The 19,371-nt window shown below is 41.1% G+C and overlaps 1 protein-coding gene across 15 annotated transcripts in view; it reads right to left on the bottom strand.

Annotated features, from left to right (window-relative positions):
• The window catches only part of Xrn1 (5'-3' exoribonuclease 1), a 108,694-nt gene that overhangs the window by 12,608 nt on the left and 76,715 nt on the right, over positions 1-19,371 (bottom strand). For 6 of the 15 annotated variants that reach the window (XR_015626489.1, XM_087561250.1, XM_087561243.1 and 3 more), the window contains 5 exons: positions 14,417-14,525; positions 9,689-9,750; positions 6,904-7,014; positions 6,637-6,756; positions 5,782-5,941 (listed from right to left, as the gene is read on the bottom strand). Coding sequence is in view for 13 of the 15 variants with exons in the window: in XM_087561250.1 (XP_087417376.1) it covers positions 5,782-5,941; positions 6,637-6,756; positions 6,904-7,014; positions 9,689-9,750; positions 14,417-14,525 (562 nt within the window). In the remaining 2 variants the exon portion in view is untranslated. 15 annotated transcript variants of the gene reach the window in all.

Below are 19,371 nucleotides of genomic sequence, written 5' to 3'. Positions count from 1 at the left end.
AAGAGGGGAGAAACAAAGGCCAGTCATGAGCACGTGGAGGTAAGGAGGTGAGGGGATAGGGAGAGAAGGGACAGGGACAAAGGGATGAGAGCAGAGCAGAGAAAAGTAAGGGCAAGAGCTACTTCCTACTTTTGACTGGGGCTCATGACACTTAGATTAGCTTTAAACTTGTTACATAGTCCAGGCTGGCTTGAACTCCTTATCCTCCTGCCTCTGCTTCCCCAGGATGAGAGTAAGAGTGTGAGCCAGCACCCCACCCCTTATGCAGAACTGGTGACTGAATCTAGGCCCTCTACCAACTACTGGGCTGCTATAGAAGAGCCTTGAAGCATTAATCATAGAAAAGATTAAACATCTGGGTCTGGAGGTGCAGATCCCTAATTCTAGGTATTTAGGAAGCTGAGGCAGGAAGATCATGAGTTCAAGGCCAAACGGGACAACTTAATGAGATCTCAAAAACCAAAGTAAATAGGGTATGGAGTAGGTCACTTGTCTAGCTTGCTTGAGGCCCAAGTTCAATTCTCAATAGTATTTTGCAAAACAAAAGGAGGAGTGGTGTTAAGTGACCTTGCCCAAAGTCGCAGAACCAGTTGGCACAACGTAGGCTAGAGTCTTAGCTACTTAAGTTCTTCACATTTTCCAAATTAAGTAAAATACACTCGTTATTGAAATTTATCCATTTTGCTTAAAAATTATTTTGATCTATTTCGGGAACAAGTCTGTCATTATTATAAGTATATAATCAATTCCTAGTAGCTTTTGAGGGCCAGTGGGATGGTTCAGTGGTTAGAGCCATCTGCTGCCTGAAGACCTGAACTGGATCCCCAAAATCACGTGGTAGAGGAAGGAAAATGATTGCCATGAGGTGTCCTCTGATTCCCAAATGACAGAATGACATGTGCATGACTCCACCCCACAGTAAATAAATATATTTTTAAAATTCCACTAAAAAAGGAAGTCATCACATCTCACCATAAAAATGTAATTTTTTTTTTTAAAGACAGGGGCTTCTCTAAGTAACCATGGAGGTTCTGCAACTCTCTATGTCAACTTGAATTCAGAGATCCACTTGCTCGTCTCCAAGTGCTGGGATTAAAGATGTGCCACTACACTCGACTTCTAATAGTCTTTAAATTATTAATTAACTTCTTCTTATTAATTATCTAATATTTACTGGTGTACTGAATACTGGCTGGTTTTGTGTGTCAACTCGACACAAGCTGGAGTTATAGAGAAAGGAGCCTCCCTTGAGGAAATGCCTCCATGAGATCAGCTGTAAGGCATTTTCTCAATTAGTGATCAAGGGGGGAGGGCCCAGCCCAGTGTGGGTGGTGCGGTCCCTGGACTGGTGGTCTTGGGTTCTATAAGACAGCAAGCTGAGCAAGCCAGGGGAGCAAGCCAGTAAGTAATATCCCTCCATGGCCTCTGTATCAGCTCCTGCTTCCTGGCCTGCTTGAGTTCCTGTCCTCTCTTCCTTTGGTGATGAACAGCAATGTGGAAGTGTAAGCTGAATAAACCGTTTCCTCACCAACTTGCTTCTTGTCATGATGTTTTGTTCAGGAATGGAAACCATGACTAAGACATACATTGGTACCAGGATAGTGAGGTATTCCTGTGACAACCTGACCATGCTTTGGGGGAGGACTGTGGAAGGACTTTGGAACTTTGGGCCAGAAGAGCCATTGGGTGTGAAGAGCTCTGTGAGATTCTGTAGGAGCTTGGAAGGTAATGTTGACAACAGTGTAGAAGATTGAGGCCTGGCTTGCGAAATTTTAGAGGGAAGATTAAAAACTCCTTTTTTTCTTAAATTGGATATTTTTAAATTTACATTTCAAATGTTATTCCCTTTCCTGGTTCCCCTCTGGTAATTTGCTATCCCCTCCACCTTCCCCCTGCTTCTATGAGAGTGCACCCCTACCCACCCACCCACTTCCTCTCCGCTCCCCACCCTGACATTCCCCTACACTGGGGCACTGGGGCATCGAGCCTTCACAGGACCAAGGGTCTCTCCTCCCACTGATGCCCAACAAGGCCATCCTCTGCTACATATGCGGCTGGAGCCATGGGTTCATCCCTGTGTGGTGGTTTAGTCCCTGGGAGCTCTGGGGGTGCAGGCTAGTTGATATTGTTGTTCTTCCTATGGGGTTGCAAAGCCCTTCAGCTCCTTCAGTCCTTTCTTTAATCAAGGTCATTGCTGTTTTGATTGTGAAGATTCTGTGGTTTTGGTTAGCTGGGGCTGAAGAATCAGCTGTGATTAAGAAGATACCAGAACTACTAAAGCAAACCTTTGCATTGCTGGGACTATTGATGCTGGTCAGCTGGAGCTAAGAAAGTAGTGGTGATTAAGAAGAGACAGCATCACTGAGGTGAAATCTTCTGGGAAGTGTTTTCTGAGAGCACAAAGGAGCTGTGTTCCAGAGATAGGCAAGGTTGTGCCTCACTGGACTTGGTTATGTGTAAGTCACCCAGGTGGTATTGGTTTTGAAGGCCTGAAGGGGTCATGAAGAGCAGCTGAGTCTTGGCACTGTGAGAAGCCATGGAAGGCCATTGGTGGTAGTCTCAGTTGCAGATGCCCAGTACTGAAGGGGTCATGCAAAGGATTTGATGCTTGGCACCATGAAGACAGCCTATGAGAGGTTATCGGAGAAGCCTAGCTGCAGCGGAAGACTCCAGTGTATTGTAGATGCCAGTACCATAGGATGATCACCAAGAACAGCATCGGCAGTGGAGTGGATCCCTGAGCTTAGTGTGCTAGAGAGGGCAGAGCCAGAGAAGAGACACAGGCACTTGGAGGAGCCCAGAAGATCGTGAGTAGATTCCAGACATTGGACAGTTGATTTTGCTTTTGATTGTGACTGTGCCCTGATATTTTTCCCTCTTGAAATAAGAAAGGATTTTAGTTGAGTCCACAGTTAAGAGACTTTAAATGTAAGAATACTTTGAATTTTAAGAGATTGGATATTTTAAGGGGATTGAAATTTTAATATGTAAGAATCTGTAAAGACTGTGGGATTTTTAAAGTTATTTAGATCTTGGGGGTGAATAAGAAAGTAAGGGTTGAGGCTTAATAGTGATTTGATACAAGCTGGAGTTAATCACAGAGAAAGAAGCCTCCCTTGAGGAAATGCTTTCATGAGATCCAGCTGTAAGGCATTTTCTCAATTAGTGATCAAGGGCATGAGGGCCCAGCCCATTGTGGGTGGTGCCATCCCTGGGCTGGTAATCCTGGGTTCTATAAGAAAGCAAGCCAGGGGAAGCAAGCCAGTAAGTAACATCCCTCGGTGGCCTCTGCATCAGCTCCTGCTTCCTGGCCTGCTTGAGTTCCAGGCCTGTCTTCTTTGGTGATGAACAGCAATGTGGAAGTGTAAGCTGAATAAACTGTTTCCTCACCAACTTGCTTCTTGGTCATGATGTGTGCAGGAATAGAAACCATGATTAAGACAACTGGTGTATATTGGAGCCAGGCACTGCTTTGGTTCCAGACTTTGATCCTTAATAACTTTGGACTGAATTACTCAAAACTTTTTTCCCCCCCAATACTGTGAAGAGCTTCTGTTCAAATTCAGTTTTGTTGGAAGCATTCTTCCTGGGCAGTTTGTCAGAGTACTGTATAAGTGCAGTATTAAATATAAGGGTCTAAGACACAGGAACAATTTGTGTGCACTGTCCAGCCCCAAGCCATGCTACACTACAAGTGTCACTTCCAGTGTACATCCCTGGTAATGTTTTTTAATTGAATTTATAGCTTTTTCTGTTTTAATACTGGTTATTTTAATACTGGTATCAATTGATAGCATCTACGACAGGTTGGACAGTGCTATTTGGTTTATATATTAATAGCACACGTTATTTGTAATGATTGTGGTCACTGTATAAATTGGAAAGATAGTTAGAAAAGCTAAAAATTCATTTAGCACATACGCAATCATTTTTAAACTATGAAGGAAGCAGGATGTGATATTCTTTTAAGGCTTGCACATTTATCTGTAATAGTTTAAGTTATAGGAAGCTTACAAATATTTAATTACATACATAAGCAAGAAAAAAGTTTGAGTTTAACTGTGTAACTTGGGCTAGCCTTGAACTCCTGTTTTAGGTTCTCAAGTGCTAGGATTAAAGGTGTACATAACCAAACCTGGCCTTAAAAAGCTATTCTCAGCTAAGCACGGTGGCATAGGCCTTTAATTCCAGCACTTGGAGACAGTGGGAGGTGGAGCTCTATGAACTCAAGGCCAGTCTTATCTACACAGTGAGATCTATGTTAGCTGTACCACAAGTACATTGTGAGACCCTGTCTCAAAACAAAACAAAAAACAACCAGAAAATGAATCAAGCAAAGCAAGGTGGCTGGTCTATGCCTGCAAGTCCAGCACTGAGCTTGAACATCACAGTGACACTCTGTCTTAAAAAGACTAAAGGGGGCTGGAGAGGTGACTCAGTGGTTAAGGGCACTGACTGCTCTTCCAGGTTCTGAGATCAATTCCCAGCAACCACATGGTGGCTCACAACTGTCTCTAGTGGGGATCCGATGCCCTCTTCTGGTGTGTCTGAAGACAGCCAACAGTGTACTCATATAAATAAATAAATGTGAAAAAGATTAAAGAAAAAAAAAACAAAACAAAATTAACAAAAATTATCAAAGTTATCATCATTATTTTAAATTGCAGATAGAGTATTGCTATGTACCCAAAGCTGAGCAGGAACTCATTATGCAGTGTAGGCTGGCCTTGGGCTCATGGCAGTTCTTCTGCATTAGGCTCCTAAGGGCAGAGACTGCATGTGTGAGGCACCATGCCAGGCCAAAATGTAGGTACGTTTAGTTAATTTTTCAAATACTTGTTGTGGTTATTTTAAAGTGTGTGTGTGTGTCTGCCTGTCTCTGTCTATGTATGGGTTTATGAGCAAGAGGGCGGTGTGTGAGGTCAGTGTGTGTGTGTCTGCCTGTCTCTGTCTATGTATGGGTTTATGAGCAAGAGGGCAGTGTGTGAGGTCAGTGTTGGATCCACTGGAGCTGCATCTGGATGGGGTTGCTGGGAACACAAGTCTGTCTGGCTCTTTGCAAGCGTAGTGTACTTTCCTATCCCTGAGCCATGTCTCCAGTCCTCTGCCTGCTGAGTACAGGAGTTCAGGGCAATGTGTGGTTACTCTCTGCTATCACTGTCCATTCCATTCCTCTGAGGCAGGGTGAGGCAGGGTGAGGTTGGAAGACAGCAAGACCCAGTAATCCTCTTTGCTTCTGCAGTAGCTGGAATAACAGGTACTCACAGGCTACTTGGCTTGTTTATGGGTGCTATGTATGTGAATGCTGGTCTTCATGTGGCAAGTTTGTGTTTTTATAAGATTTATTTATTTATGTCACTACACTGTGGCTATCAGATCCCATTAGAGATGGTTTTGAGCCACCATGTGGTTGCTAGGAATTGAACTTGGGTCCTCTGGAAGATCTGTCAGTGCCCTTAACTGCTGAGCCATCTCTCCAGCCCTGCGGCAAGCATTCTTAACTTGTTGAGCTACTTCTTCAGGCCCTAGTTTTAAGAAGAACAAATGGGTTTGGTGAGATGGCTCGATTGGTAGGGTGCTTGCTGTCAAGCCTGGTAACCTGTCTGGGACAAACACAACCAATGGAAGGAGAGAACTGACTCCTCACCATCATCCTCTGATCACCACACGTGTGCTAATTGCACGCGCAAACAAACAAATAAATGAATGTACGTTTTTTCCAAAGGAACCACATGAACTGAGCTTTTGGGAATGATATTACTGGTAACAGGGTTAACTTACCCAGCTTCTTACTTGGCTTAGGATGTGATGAGGGTCCATGTTCATCTCTTCTACTAGAAGAAACCATGACTTCATTATCAAATTTTTTCACATCATTCTTACTGTCTGTTGTGTCAGGGCTATCAATTTTCAGAATTTCTTTAAGCATCCGTGTTCCTTTCTTTTTAGAAAAATCAATCATAGGTAGATGGGCAAGAAGAGAAGAAATGTTAGATGTATGTAGCTTATTCATATTCTTCATTTTCTGAGTTTTATTTCTTTTTTTGAGGTTTGTCCTTAGGCAGCTAGATAAGAGTTCTATCTAGTATTGGGCTCTCTCCCCTTTGCTCTTTCTTTTGAAAAGAGTTCTCACTGTTAAAAATTAACATGCTTGGGCTGGAGAGATGGCCCAGTGGTTAAGAGCACGGGCGTCCATTCCAGAGGTCCTGAGTTCAATTCTCAGCTACCACATTGGCAGCTCACAACCATCTGATGCCCTCTTCTGTTGTGTCTGAAGACAGCTACAGTGTACTCATGTACATAAAATAATTGTTTAAAAAAATTAAGATGTTTACATAATTCATCTAAGACAATTAGATGGTCAAAGGCTTAAGTACACTCAGACTTCAAAGTATTATTTAACCCTATTTAACTTAGCCTGTTTAACAAGAACAGTGTTTAAAAAGCAGGGCTCTATGGTCTAATGGGAAAACAAAAACAACCCCCACAAAACAACATAAAGGGATGGCTAAACTGCTCAAAGCAATCCTGGCTTTCCTCACATGATGACGGAAGTGATGCAAGGTAGCACCCAAGAGAAGACAAAGGGTTTGAACAGACCCATGGGGCACACATGTGGCTATTGAACATACGAACCATAGCAAAGGACTGCGGTGACAGATGTGCCTCATCTGGAGGCTCTCCATGAGGTAATTGTACTTCACTTTCCTTAGAGATATTCAAAGATGCTAAAAAGCTCTCAATTCCAGAGTGAGGCTAAAAGAACAAATATGTGTAAAGATAAAAGTGGAAAGTAGTAAAAAGCTAGATTTTACTCTAAAAATTTGACTTTTAGTTATCCATTTTCTTAGATGTACAAGTTTGATAAGAGACAGCGGATAAAGGGTTTATTTATTTACTTACCTTATGAACTGCATTTGGGTAACTGGTTACAACCTTCTGGGCTTCTGAAGTTCCTGGACTTTCATTTCTCTTCAATAGTTTAATATTACATCTGGCAGACGCTCCGGAAGTCTATGAAAGAATAAGTTTCTTGTGTTAGTAAATTTATAGTTACTATTTAATAATATTCTACATAAATTCAGCAAAACATTCTATGTACTGCATTCTCTCTACTTGTGTAGTGTTTTACCTGCATGTATGTCTACATGTATATGCCATGTACATAAGCAGCCATGTAGGTGCTGGGAATTGAACCTAGGTCCTGTGGAACAGCAGGCAATGCTCTTAACCAGTGAGCCAACTCCCCAGGCCCAAGAACTGCTTTCTTTTAATGCCATAAAGAAAAAAGGGAAGAGAGGGACTAATAACTTGAATAGGGAAAATAATCATTATTTTCATTAACCTGTAAGATTTAGATTTCTTACAATTTTGAATATAGATACTATCCAATGATATGGTTTGTATATATTTGTTCTCCCACCTGAATGGTGATAACCAGCATCAAATGAGGTCATGAGGTGGAACTCTCATGATGGGATGAGCAACCTTAAAAGGAGAAAATGGGCTGGAGAGATGGCTCAGAGGTTAAGAGCACTGACTGCTCTTCCAGAGGTCCTGAGTTCAAATCCCAGCAACCACATGGTGGCTCACAACCATCTGTAATGGGATCTGGGACCCTCTTCTGGTGTGCAAGTGTACATGCCGGCAGAACATGCACATAATGAATGAATGAATGAATGAATGAATGAATGAATGAATGAATAAATAAATAAAAAAAACATCTCTTTCTTTCTAACAGATCAGAATTTAGGACAGAAGCCTCTACCTAAAGGTCAAGAAGAAAACAGGACCCAGAAGCTCCCCAGACCCTAACTGAATTTCAGTACTGTTATTTCTCTCAAACTCATGTATCTTATTTTACCATTAAAACGTTATCTTGGCTGGGTGTAATGGCCCACACCCCTAATCTCAGTACTGTTTTGGATGGAGGTAGATGGAAGGATGAGGAGTTCAAGGTTAGCCTAAGTGAGTTAAGAGGCCAACTTATGCTATATGACAACTTGTCTAAAAAATATTTGATCCCAAGTCTGGCCCCTTTTTGTTTTTTTTTGCAGTGTCAGAAACTGAAGCACGGCTTGTCACACAGCAGAGAAGTGCTCATCATGGAGGGATGCTCCAACCCAAGAGAGCCATTACAAATGCTTACTAGATTATGGTATGTCTGTGTAAGATATACATAATCACGCACGTCACACTTCTTACCTAACACATCTACATGCTCCTTATTAAAGACTGGAGACTGCAAAATAACAGAAATGTATGCTCCCAGCTCCCCCATTCTAACTCTATACAGTTTGACTTTTTAAACTTTATTACCAGTGTATTAACTTAATTCTTGGAAGCTTCAGGGAATCTACTAGGATCCATCCCCACAGTCAAATGGATTCATAACAAGTACTGTCAATTAACAGTCTGTTTCCCTCCCTACCTGCCCATTCCTGAGGGTGGGACCTATTTCCCTTTCCCTGATCCCGGGACACCCCCCATCCCCAACTCCAACTCCTAAGTCCATGGGCCTGAGGATTTCAAATCTATACTAACATTTTTTCCTCCCCCAAACTCCCATCTTCTGTTCCAGGTGTTCTCTCAGAACCTGCATCCAGGAAAGCCCCCCAAAAGTTACCCATAGGTACTTTGTCCTAACTTCACAGACTGCTTCAACTGGGCCTGCACTTTCCTAGTCACAGACTGTCCCACGGAACCTGGACAGCAGGAAAACAGTCAGCTTTTCCTGGACCTGGCCAACATCCCACATTTTTGTCTACATCTCATAAACAAAACTGCATCCTCATGTCAGCAAGGTGTCCTTGTGGTTGATCACAGAGTCCCCTACTTATTTACAGTCAACAAAAGGCTGGGATGTTTGGTTTAGGACTGGGACAGGAACCCAGGTGCAAATTTTGCACATCAAAGCAGACCTGGCTTCCTGGTTCTCTCCGCATCTCTCAGTTCCTACCTGGCATACCCTGCCCCAAACCCTGAATTTTCCAGCCTAGGGGCTGGGTTGTCCTTCCCTCAGAGACTCTTCCCTATATAATCCAGACATTTTGGTCTCTTACCCTGCTCAGCCTTCTTCTTCTCTCTGCTTGAGTTTTTCCCTCTTTCTCAGCCCCACTCCCCATGGTAACTACCCTGGCTTCAATCCATGGGGCCAGTGAACTCTCCTGCTAGAGAGCAAATTCCCAATAAACTTGCCTTTAAGATACTCTAATCTGGGGGTTGGGGATTTAGCTCAGCGGTAGAGCACTTGCCTAGCAAGCGCAAGGCCCTGGGTTCGGTCCCCAGCTCCAAAAAAAAAAGAGAAAAAAAAAAAAAGATACTCTAATCTGGCTTGAATGGGCTCATTTCACTGGTGGAGAAATAACCTACCAGTATGTACAAATAGATACCCCCACATATTTTGTAATACAGAGAAAAGCTCTAAGTAACCAACAGTTTATTTCTATTTTAGAGAAAAAGAAGTTGAGGTAGTTAAGAATTGCTCAAGACCACCCAACTCTTTAAGTGTTAAAAAAAAAAAAAAAAAAAGATGACAGATGTGTCTATTCTGAACTGTGGATTCTAGCCATATAACCATCCTTGCAAATGACTAGCTTTTACTGCATTCCTTATGGACTGTTAAAAAAGCTGCAAAATTCACTAGATGCTATACAACGACTATTAAAAAATGTCAAAGAAAAATTACCTGTTTATTAGACAACTTTTGATTCTGACACTCCGCTTTAGGACTCTTATATTCTTCCTTAACTAGAGACAAGAAAACAGAAAGGTCAGGAAGTGAAAGTGCTTACTAAACAGCAGTTAAACTCATCACTTATTCGCTGTAGTAAACACAGCATCTGAAGGATTGCAAGGTGTGCAGTTTCCTCCTGTGTCTGTGCCGCCCTCTTCCCATCCCTTCTCCCTGCTGTCAATGCTGAGATCACAACGAGGCGCTGGTAATTCTAGGGAAGAGCTCTACCACTGAGCAGGGCCCTAAATGAGAAGACCTAAGAACTGAAGAAATTTATAATCCAGGTGAGGCAGAGAAAGATAATTGCAGATAATCAGATGGGAATGGTAAGTGGGCTTGGTCATCTTAATTGGGCATTGAAGGGTGTTGGTTTCTCCAAGCACAAAAGAGGAGGCTTAGAATTCTAGGGAAAAAGACAATTTTGAGAAAAGACATGAAAGCAGAAAGGAATGTAATGGGGTCAGTTGTACAAGAGGTGAAGGAAGGATACTGAGTTCACTAGAACCACAGGAGCAGGTGAACCATAATGTGGAAGATATTGACACATGGAATTAGGTTGTAAGCAATGGGCAAGCAAGCACAGAAAGGTAATCTGATCAGAATTGTGATTTAGTAAGATTAAATTATGAGCAATATACTAGATTGGCTAGATAAAAGGAGAGCAAGAGACAGATAAAAAAGTTCTTAAAAGTTTTATTTTTGAAGTTGGGTGGTGGTGGTATGCACCTTTAATCCGAGGGGAGGTGGAGGCAGAGGCAGACCAATCTGAGTTCCAGACCAGCCTGGGCCAGGGCTACACAGAGAAACCCTGTGTCAAAATCACAGTGACCAAAACTCAAACAAAAATACCAACCAACCAACCATCCCCCCAAAACAGTGTTTTGAGTTTATATGTTTGTATATGTATGATATATATCATGCACATAAACCTATGCATCATACATATAAACACAAGCACACACACATATACATATACATAGACATAGACATGGCTTCCAGATGTCAACAATGGGTTTCTTCCTTATTTCCCTTTTTACTTTTTGGATAGGACTTCTCATTGAACCTGGAGTTTACAAACCATTCAGTTAGACTAGCAGGCCAATGAGTTCCAGGGATCTGCCTGGCTCCACCCCTAAGTCCCCTCGGTGGTGGAATTACAGACGGGGGTCCTGGCGCTTGGCTTCAACAGGTGCTGAGGATCTGAGTTCAGGTTTTATTGTTTGATTTTGAGACAGAGTCTTGCTCTGTATCCAGGTTTGTTCTGGAAATCATTATGTAGCTCAAGGCTGGCCTTTAACTTGTGGCAGGGTCCTCCTGATTCCATTCTCAGAATGCTGGGAGTACAGGTGTATACCATTTTACCATTCCTGTTAAGGGGAAGTTACAGGACAATGGGGGAAATGCAAACTCGAGAGATTGTCTTTCTAAGACAATGGAAGGATGCATACATGGAGGAGACACAGAGGACAGCAGGTAGTGTGCAGTCTCTTACTGATCTCATACACTAGGTTCTATAACTGTTCTATCACTCATTGTCAACTCCTTACCACTGGACGGGTTAAGCCAGTGTGGAGAGGAAAAAATAAAGGTCTGGGTGTGGTGATACATGCTCGTGACCGAGGCATTTAGGTAGTGGGGACAGGGGGGTAAGCATCAAAGTCATTTGTAGGTACAGAGCGAGTTTTTGACCAGCCTGGACTATGGGAGAGCCTGTGTTAAACAACACCAATGAAAACCACAGTGGCAGTAAAAAACAGGTGAGAAGAGAGGACAGCAGAGACAAGGGAAGAGGACAAAGAAGGGGCAATAGAAGACGGGAGGGAAGGAAGGCAGAAGGCAGGACAGGAAGTAACCTTATGAAAAAGGAAATGAAAATTCTAGGACACACGATTAGCAAGCCTTTGTTGAGATATAAAACTCACATAGTAACCTATATCACTGTGTATACAATCTCAGGAAAAATTTTACAGCATTTTCATTAAATATACAATTTTTAGCTGATGCATGGGGAGGGTAGATAAAATAGGATTGGATTTTCGTGTGCATGTATGGAAATATATGTAACCATATTTAAATCTATAATTAATATATGTTAATAATAGAAAATCAAATTTTCCTACAAAAAAAACTAAGAACCAAGTCTAGGTGGTTTTCTATTAAACCCTTAAAGAGGAATAAACTCTTCAAAATATAGTAGGGACCGTATCTCAGTCCTATGAGGCTAATGTTACCAAGTAGCTCTGAATTAAAAATCTCTCTCTCTTTTTTTTCTTCTTCTTCTTTTTTTTTTTTCCGGAGCTGGGGACCGAACCCAGGGCCTTGTGCTTGCTAGGCAAGCGCTCTACCGCTGAGCTAAATCCCCAACCCTAAAAATATCTCTTATGAATACATGTGTAAAAAAACCAAAACCAAAGCAAACAAACCCTAAAAATATTAGCAATCTGACTCTTTTTTTTTTTTAAAGATTTATTCATTTATTATATATAAGTACACTGTAGCTGTCTTCAGATACACCAGAAGAGGGCATCGGATCTCTTTACAGATGGTTGTGAGCCACCATGTGGATGCTGGGAACTGAACTCAGGACCTCTGGAAGAGCAGTCGGGGCTCTTAACCACTGAGCCATCTCTCCAGCCCGCAATCTGACTCTTTAAGCATGTCAAATTGATTATGAGCTATGACCTAGTAGGATTTACCCTAAAAAAACCCAAAGTTTGCTCAGCATAGAGAATATAATTGGACACATCAGATGAATTGAACAAAGGCTAAGAAGTCATCTCAACAGATATAGCAAAAACAGAATGAATCAAGGATCAAGGGTAGGGACAGAGTGGAGAGATGGCTCATGCAGGAATATGTCAGCTGCAAGCCTGAGAATCTGAGTCTCTGTACAAGATAGGCTTGAAGGCATACGCCTGTTACCTAAGCTCTGGGGGAAGGAAGGAAGGAAGGAAGGAAGGAAGGAAGAAAAGACAGGAAGATCTCTGAGGCTCATTGGCCAGTCACTTAGAGACCTCCAGATTTTGTTAGCGACCCTGTCCTAAGACATAAGGCAGATAGCCTTTAATCCCAGTATTCAGGATGCAGAGGCTGGTGGATCTGTGAATTTGAGGCAAGCCTTGTTTACAGAGCAAGTTCTAGGACAGCCAGGGCCACAAAAAGAAACCTTGTCTTGAAAAGTAAAAACAAATCCAGCAAAAACAGTAACGACAAAAAAGGTAGATGGCCCAGTAAGATGGCTCAGTGGGTAAAGGTCCTTGCTGCTATGAGGAAAAAGAACCAACTCCTGTAAGCTGTCCTCTTGACTTCTACACATATGCACAGAATAAATGTAACAAAAAGTTTAAGGAAAAAGGTGGAGGAAGAACGAGGAAAATACTCGTTATCAGACCCACATGTGTCTGTATGCACTTGCAGAAACATCTACATGAACAAGTTCTCCTAAAAGAATCTAAGGCTGTAGGTATAGCTCAGTGGTATACTATTTGCCTGGTGGGTATGAGGTACTAATCCTCAGGACAGGAAAGGAGGGAAGGAAAGGAAGAGAGAAAATAATAGATATTTAACAAAATTTAGCTCTTCCTAGGTAAAAATAAGAATTGAAAAAATAGAGTATTTCCTCACCAAATAGGGAACACTGAAACCCATAGCTAAAAATAATGTTATTGTAAAAGACAGAAAGGCTACCTCTAAGATCAAGGTTAGAACTGCTCTTTGAAAACAAATTGACATAGCCTCATCAATAATAGTATCAAAAAGAATAATGTAGGAATAAGTTCAAAAAAACAGTCTAAGGATTGTGTACTATAAATGGTACATCAGTGGGAAAAATTAGAACTAAATAAATGGAAAGGTATTTGTGTCCATGGGCAATGTTGAAGACATTCCATCCAATGTGACTTATGAAAATTCCAGGCACAGTTTTTGAAGAAATTGGTAAATTATGAAAAAGTCATATGGAAATACAAAGACCCAGAATAAACCATACAGCATGCTGCTTGTATAGATGTATATGATCAACAGATTGGAATGGACTTACCAAAAAGATATCTAGTCAACTGACTCTTAGGAAGGGTACCAGGAGATTACAATGTGGGAAATAATAGTCTTTCTCGCAACTGTGCTACAACAGCCGGGCATCTACGTGCAAGAGTTTTAATAACCTCCCCTTTCCTCAATACTGCAGACTTTAAAGCGATGGGTCTATCTTATTGGTAACTCTCTGTCTCTCTGTGTGTGGGCATGTGCATGCCACGGCATACATGCAGATCTGAGGACAAGTCTGGAAGCTGTCTCTCCCCTCCCACCATGTGTGCCTTGGGGATCAGGTCGTCATGCTTGAGTGGTGAGGGCCTTTTCCTGCTGAGTCATTTCACTTGCCTGATGGAGTTATCTTAAAGCATGAATTACATTTCAACAAAGCTGTTCGTTTAAAAACCCAACCAATCAACCAACCAACAGCAACCAAAAACACAACACAAAGAAGATGGATGATAGCACATAAACGCTTCTCTACCTTAAAACTCACAACACAACACAAAGAAGATGGCGCATAAACGCTTCCCTACCTTAAAACTTAAAACAACACAAAGAAGATGGCGTATAAACGCTTCTCTACCTTAAAACTTAAAACACAACACAAAGAAGATGGCGCATAAACGCTTCTACCTTAAAACTTACATTTTCGGTGAGGGTCATGTTTTCTTTGCTGATGTCTGACACTATGGTCGTTAAAGTCAGATTTATGAGATTCAGTTACTTGACTTATTTCTTGAGGTAGAACTGCACCCTGAAAGTTAAAATTCTCAAAAATCAATTAAACAAAACCTTAATATAATTTGAAAAAGTTATTTAATAAAAATTACACAGCTTTTTCGAAAAACACACAGAAAACTATATAGGATTTTAAAAACTAGTCACAAATCACTCTTGGAAATAAGAATCATTAATATAATGGCATTGCACTCCAGGATTCCCTATGTGTTAGTTAGAAAGCAAGGTAAATAAAAGACAAGTGCCTTCCCCAAATTCTCTTTTCAATAGAAACAATTCAATCTAACTTTGTTTAAAGTTAACAAAATAGAAACTAAAGAAAGTGCTAAACTTTGAATGTTTCTTCATTAATGGAAGCCTCTTTAAATCTTTTAAAAAGGTTTCCATTTTTATGTATGGGTGTTTTGCCTACATGCATGTCTGTGTACTCTATCATATGTGTGCCTGGTGGTCGAGGGGGTCAGTAGAGGGCATCAGATCCCTGGTTCTGGATTACAGATGACTGTGAGCCTCCATGTGGATACTGGCAACCAAACCTAGGCCTCTGCAAGAGCAACAAGTGCTCTTAACTGCTGAGCTGTCTCTCTTTAGGCCCTAGACATTTCTCTATAAATTTTCTAGATTTACTTTAAGACAAGCGTAATTTTAGTGTAATGGAGATGGGGAGCAATTGGCCCTAACAGAAGAACAAGGGCTGGACATGCAACTTCATCTCCATGATTATCTTGACTCATTAATGTTAACAACTTCCATTAAAAAGGCTTTAAAATTAATATTTTTCTTGTATTTTATGAAAGGTGAGATATTAACTCATTTGCATTCCTTTTTATGTTCTTTCCTCAACAGCTGATTTTAAAATTAATGTTTATACTCCCAGATGAAACATAACTTTCCAGCAAGTTTGATCACAAAGCCACAGTAATTAAGACAGTTTATAAATAAGCACAGTAGTAAAACGACATGGTTAAGTTTTACACAAACATTTTATAAGATTGTTTCTCACCTGTGTGAGCGCACACATAAATGTCCTTACATTCTGATGTCCTCATGCCTTCCTCAAATACTTCTCAGTCTAATTTTTTTTGACAAGGTTCTTCATTAAACCTGGGGCTCACTATTTCAGCTCCACCTGACTGGCCAGCAAACCCCTAGGATGTACCTGTCTCCAAAACCCCAGCGCTGTGGCTACACACATGTGACCTTATGCCTGTTACATTATTATGGCTTTTAATAGAGTACTGGAGAACCAAATTCATATCCAAACACTTTACCCATTGAGCCAACTCTCCAGTCTTTGTTTGTTGAAAGGAAGAGAAAGCCAGGGGTCAAAAAGAAATAACTTGTTATAGTTGAATCTACAAGAGGAAGTAAGAGCAGAGGCTGGAGAGATTTAATTCAAAGTAATTTTCATCACTTGCTCTTGGCAAGTCCTATTTATCTTCAATTCTGGGCACATACAAATTCACACTGGGTATAAAGGAACATCATGTCCTAGCTGACAGTGAGCTTGTTTCAAAACCCTTGTGGTAGCTGATGGAGCTGGGGAAAACCCAGTGAGCTCATAGGCACAGGGACACTCACGACATGAGATTCTACCATCCCAGTAAGATGGCTGGGAGAGCCTTCGTAAACAGCAGTGCCTTCTGAGTGGTTTTGGGTCTAAGGAAGTGAATTAGAACAGAAGGATCAATAGATATGGATAAATAAATACTGTGTATCTATTACCGCCAGGTATGTTAAATGCATTTTGTTTCCATTATCTCAATTTCAGTATAGTAATGGTACCAACATACATATAAATAAACGAAAGTCTAAAAGTGATAATTTCATTGAAGAATTACTGATATTTGCGCTCCAAAATTTAAGTCTAAAGTACCTAAAAAAAAAAAAAAAAAAAAAGACCCAGATATATAATTCTAAATGGAAAGCAAATACTATAGTTTAATAGTTTTGGGTCATTAAAGAATGAACTTATTATTTATGTGTGTATGTGTACGTGTTGGAACTGTACATGGCTGTGAGTTGCTTGACATGGGCACTGGGAACCAAACTTAGCTGCCCTGTAACAGCAGCACCTACCCACTCTCAATGGCTAAGCTGTTGCTCTAGCACCCTCTGATGTTTCTGTAAACATATTTTTGTTGGGCATACTGCTATATTTTACTAATGAATGCCTGGATTGGTTTTCTTTCTTTCTTTCTTTCTTTCTTTCTTTCTTTCTTTCTTCTTTCTTCCTTCCTTTCTCTTACTTTTGGTGAGTTCTCTAGAACATACTTAAGCTCAGCCTTGCCTTTTCTCTGTCTTTCTGTCCGTCTTTCTTTCCTTCTTTCTTCTGCTCTTCCTCTTTTTTCTTCTTCCTCTTCTACCTGCCTTTTCTTCTTTTCTTCCCTATCCTCCTCCTCCTGTTTTTTTTTTTTTTTTTTTTTTTTTTTGGGTTTTCTGAGACAGCCCTACCTGGCTGTCCTAGAAGTTGTTCTGTAGACCAGGCTGGTCTCAGACTCTGAGATTGGCTTGCCTCTGCCTCCTGAGTGCTGGGTTTAAGGGATTGGGCTACCAAGCCCAACCAAGCTCAGCTTCTTAATATTTCATGAGTTTAAAAGTATTGACTTATATAGTTTTCACTTCTTGAAATATACAAGAGATAGAGAAAACATGGCTGTGTTTAGATAAAGTAAGTTGGATCTAGAAAGATTTAGCAGTAAAGGAAGAAAGCATGTTCTAAGTAGAAAGAACAAAAGAACAAATATAATGGAATCATTTGTGGGAAATGGAAAGTAAAGGGTGCAATCTGATTGACAACATTATTTTATCAAATATCTGGATATTTTTTATATGAGTTAGTATAGTCACATCATTGGACCAGAGTTCCCAGAGGCTTTTGATCTTAGAGAAAGAATTCAAAGACACAGAAGAGACTCAACAATAACAGGTTAGAGCAAAGCACCAGTGTACTCTCAAGACAGAGAGGCCAGACTCAAGACTCAGTATCTGTCCTGATGTTTTTCTTAGCCTGGGTTTTTCTTAGGATCTTGTCCATGAATCTCAGATCTTTCCATACATCTAGAAGAGGACTGTTTTTGAATGGTGCTGCAGGGACTGTCATACCACATGGTTAGGTTCATGGTACTGAAGTCACAGGCCAGAGTATACTTCTAAAAGCCAATTTCTACACCATTGTTTTTGGCCGGTTATTTAATAACTCCCTACTTATCTTTCATATAAGTTATAGATTACAAAAGAGCTTGAGTGCGGGGGTCAGGCTAGAATCCAATGGTACTGAGCAGGAAGGCCTATATATTCAGCATATTAGAACAACAGGTTTTTAGGGCTGGCAAAGATCCCAGCCGTCTCCAGTGCCTTCATTTTACGTGTGTGATCACAGCAGTCCAGAGTAGTACATTTGTGTAACTTGTGCTATGAAGCCTGCATTCCAGAACTTGAGGTTCAGCACTTACTACAATCTACTGCTACATGGCATAAAGCAGTTTTCAACCCAGAAGATACCTTACCCAATTATACCTTCAGGCTAATTCAGGTGAAAGGATCATTAAGAGAGATTACACAACATTATACACAAAGAACTCTCTATGAAAGATAACACCAAGGAGAACATTGAGAAGAGGCTAGGTTAGACCTGGGAAGAAATCTAAGATCTGACCGGGTGAACCGAGAAGTCCAATGACATAGGATCTTGTTACTTTCTTTTAGAGGTGACAGCATACCAAAGCGGCAGCAGAAAGCCAGTGTGGACAGAAGAGGGCAGACGGGAACTCAGCTACGTCTGGGTGACATAGGTTCTTGATTCCAAGCTTTTGAGACTATATGCCTTGGCAGTGATGGTGTAGAAACAAGAACAATAGGAGAGGCTTTAGCTGGGATTAATTTTGGGACGTCTTGAGGTTGATGTGACAGTGGAGTATCCACATACACTCCTACTCTACAGACTGGCTATACTGGATTAAATACTTGATTAAGAGATCAGAACCATAGATTATAGATTAGTTATACTTGACAGACAGGTAAGAATCAAAGTCATTAGTCAGGCATAAGGAAAAAAGAAAGTTGTTCAGTTCAGTGGACTGAATGGTTTTCTAGTGAACTGTGGGAAAGCAAGAGTTACTGTAGAAGGCTTGCATGCAAGAATCAGGGAAATGTTTCCACTCACTTACCCACCCACTCATTCATTTATGAAGCAAAGTCTTGCTGTGTTAAGTAAGTTGGCCTTGAGCTCCTGGGTTAAATGGTTCTTCTGTCTTAACCTTCTGAGCTTCAGAGAGCAGCTGGGACTACAAGTGTATGTCACTGTGCACATACTTTTACAGCAAAATTCTTTGAGCCAGTATAGGGTGCATACCTATAATCCCAACACTTGGGAGGTAAACAAAATTTTACAGGTAAAAATGCCTGTAAAAGTCACCTAGATTTGTTACTTCCAATTCAATTCTTTTTCTTTTTTCTTCCTTTTAAAAAGACATTATTTACACACACACACACACACACACACACACACACACACACACACACACACACACACACACGCGTTTGCCACATGTGTCACGTCTGCAGAGACCAGAAGAGAGCATCACCTCCTCTGCAGCTGATCTTATAGGCAGTTGTGAGGCATCTGGCATGGGTGCTGGAATAGAACTCAGGGCATCTAGAGGAGCAGCAGCACATGGTTCTTAACCACTGAGCCATCTCTGAGGCCCCTTTCCTTTCACTCCTAAAGCCTCTCCTTTAGTCCTTTACTCCTATCAGTGTGGTGAAACTGGCATTGTCAAGATTTCTAAGGACATTTACATGTTAAAAATCTATGGTCAAGTCTCAGCTTTTTGGTGCTGGGGATTAAACCCAGGTCCTTA

The sequence above is a fragment of the Rattus norvegicus genome, chromosome 8 (genome assembly GCF_021556685.1).
Source record: "Rattus norvegicus strain SHRSP/BbbUtx chromosome 8, alternate assembly SHRSP_T2T, whole genome shotgun sequence".
Taxonomy (NCBI): domain Eukaryota; kingdom Metazoa; phylum Chordata; class Mammalia; order Rodentia; family Muridae; genus Rattus; species Rattus norvegicus.
The sequence above is the reverse complement of the archived record's forward strand: the minus strand, read 5'-3'. Positions and strand labels throughout refer to the sequence as shown.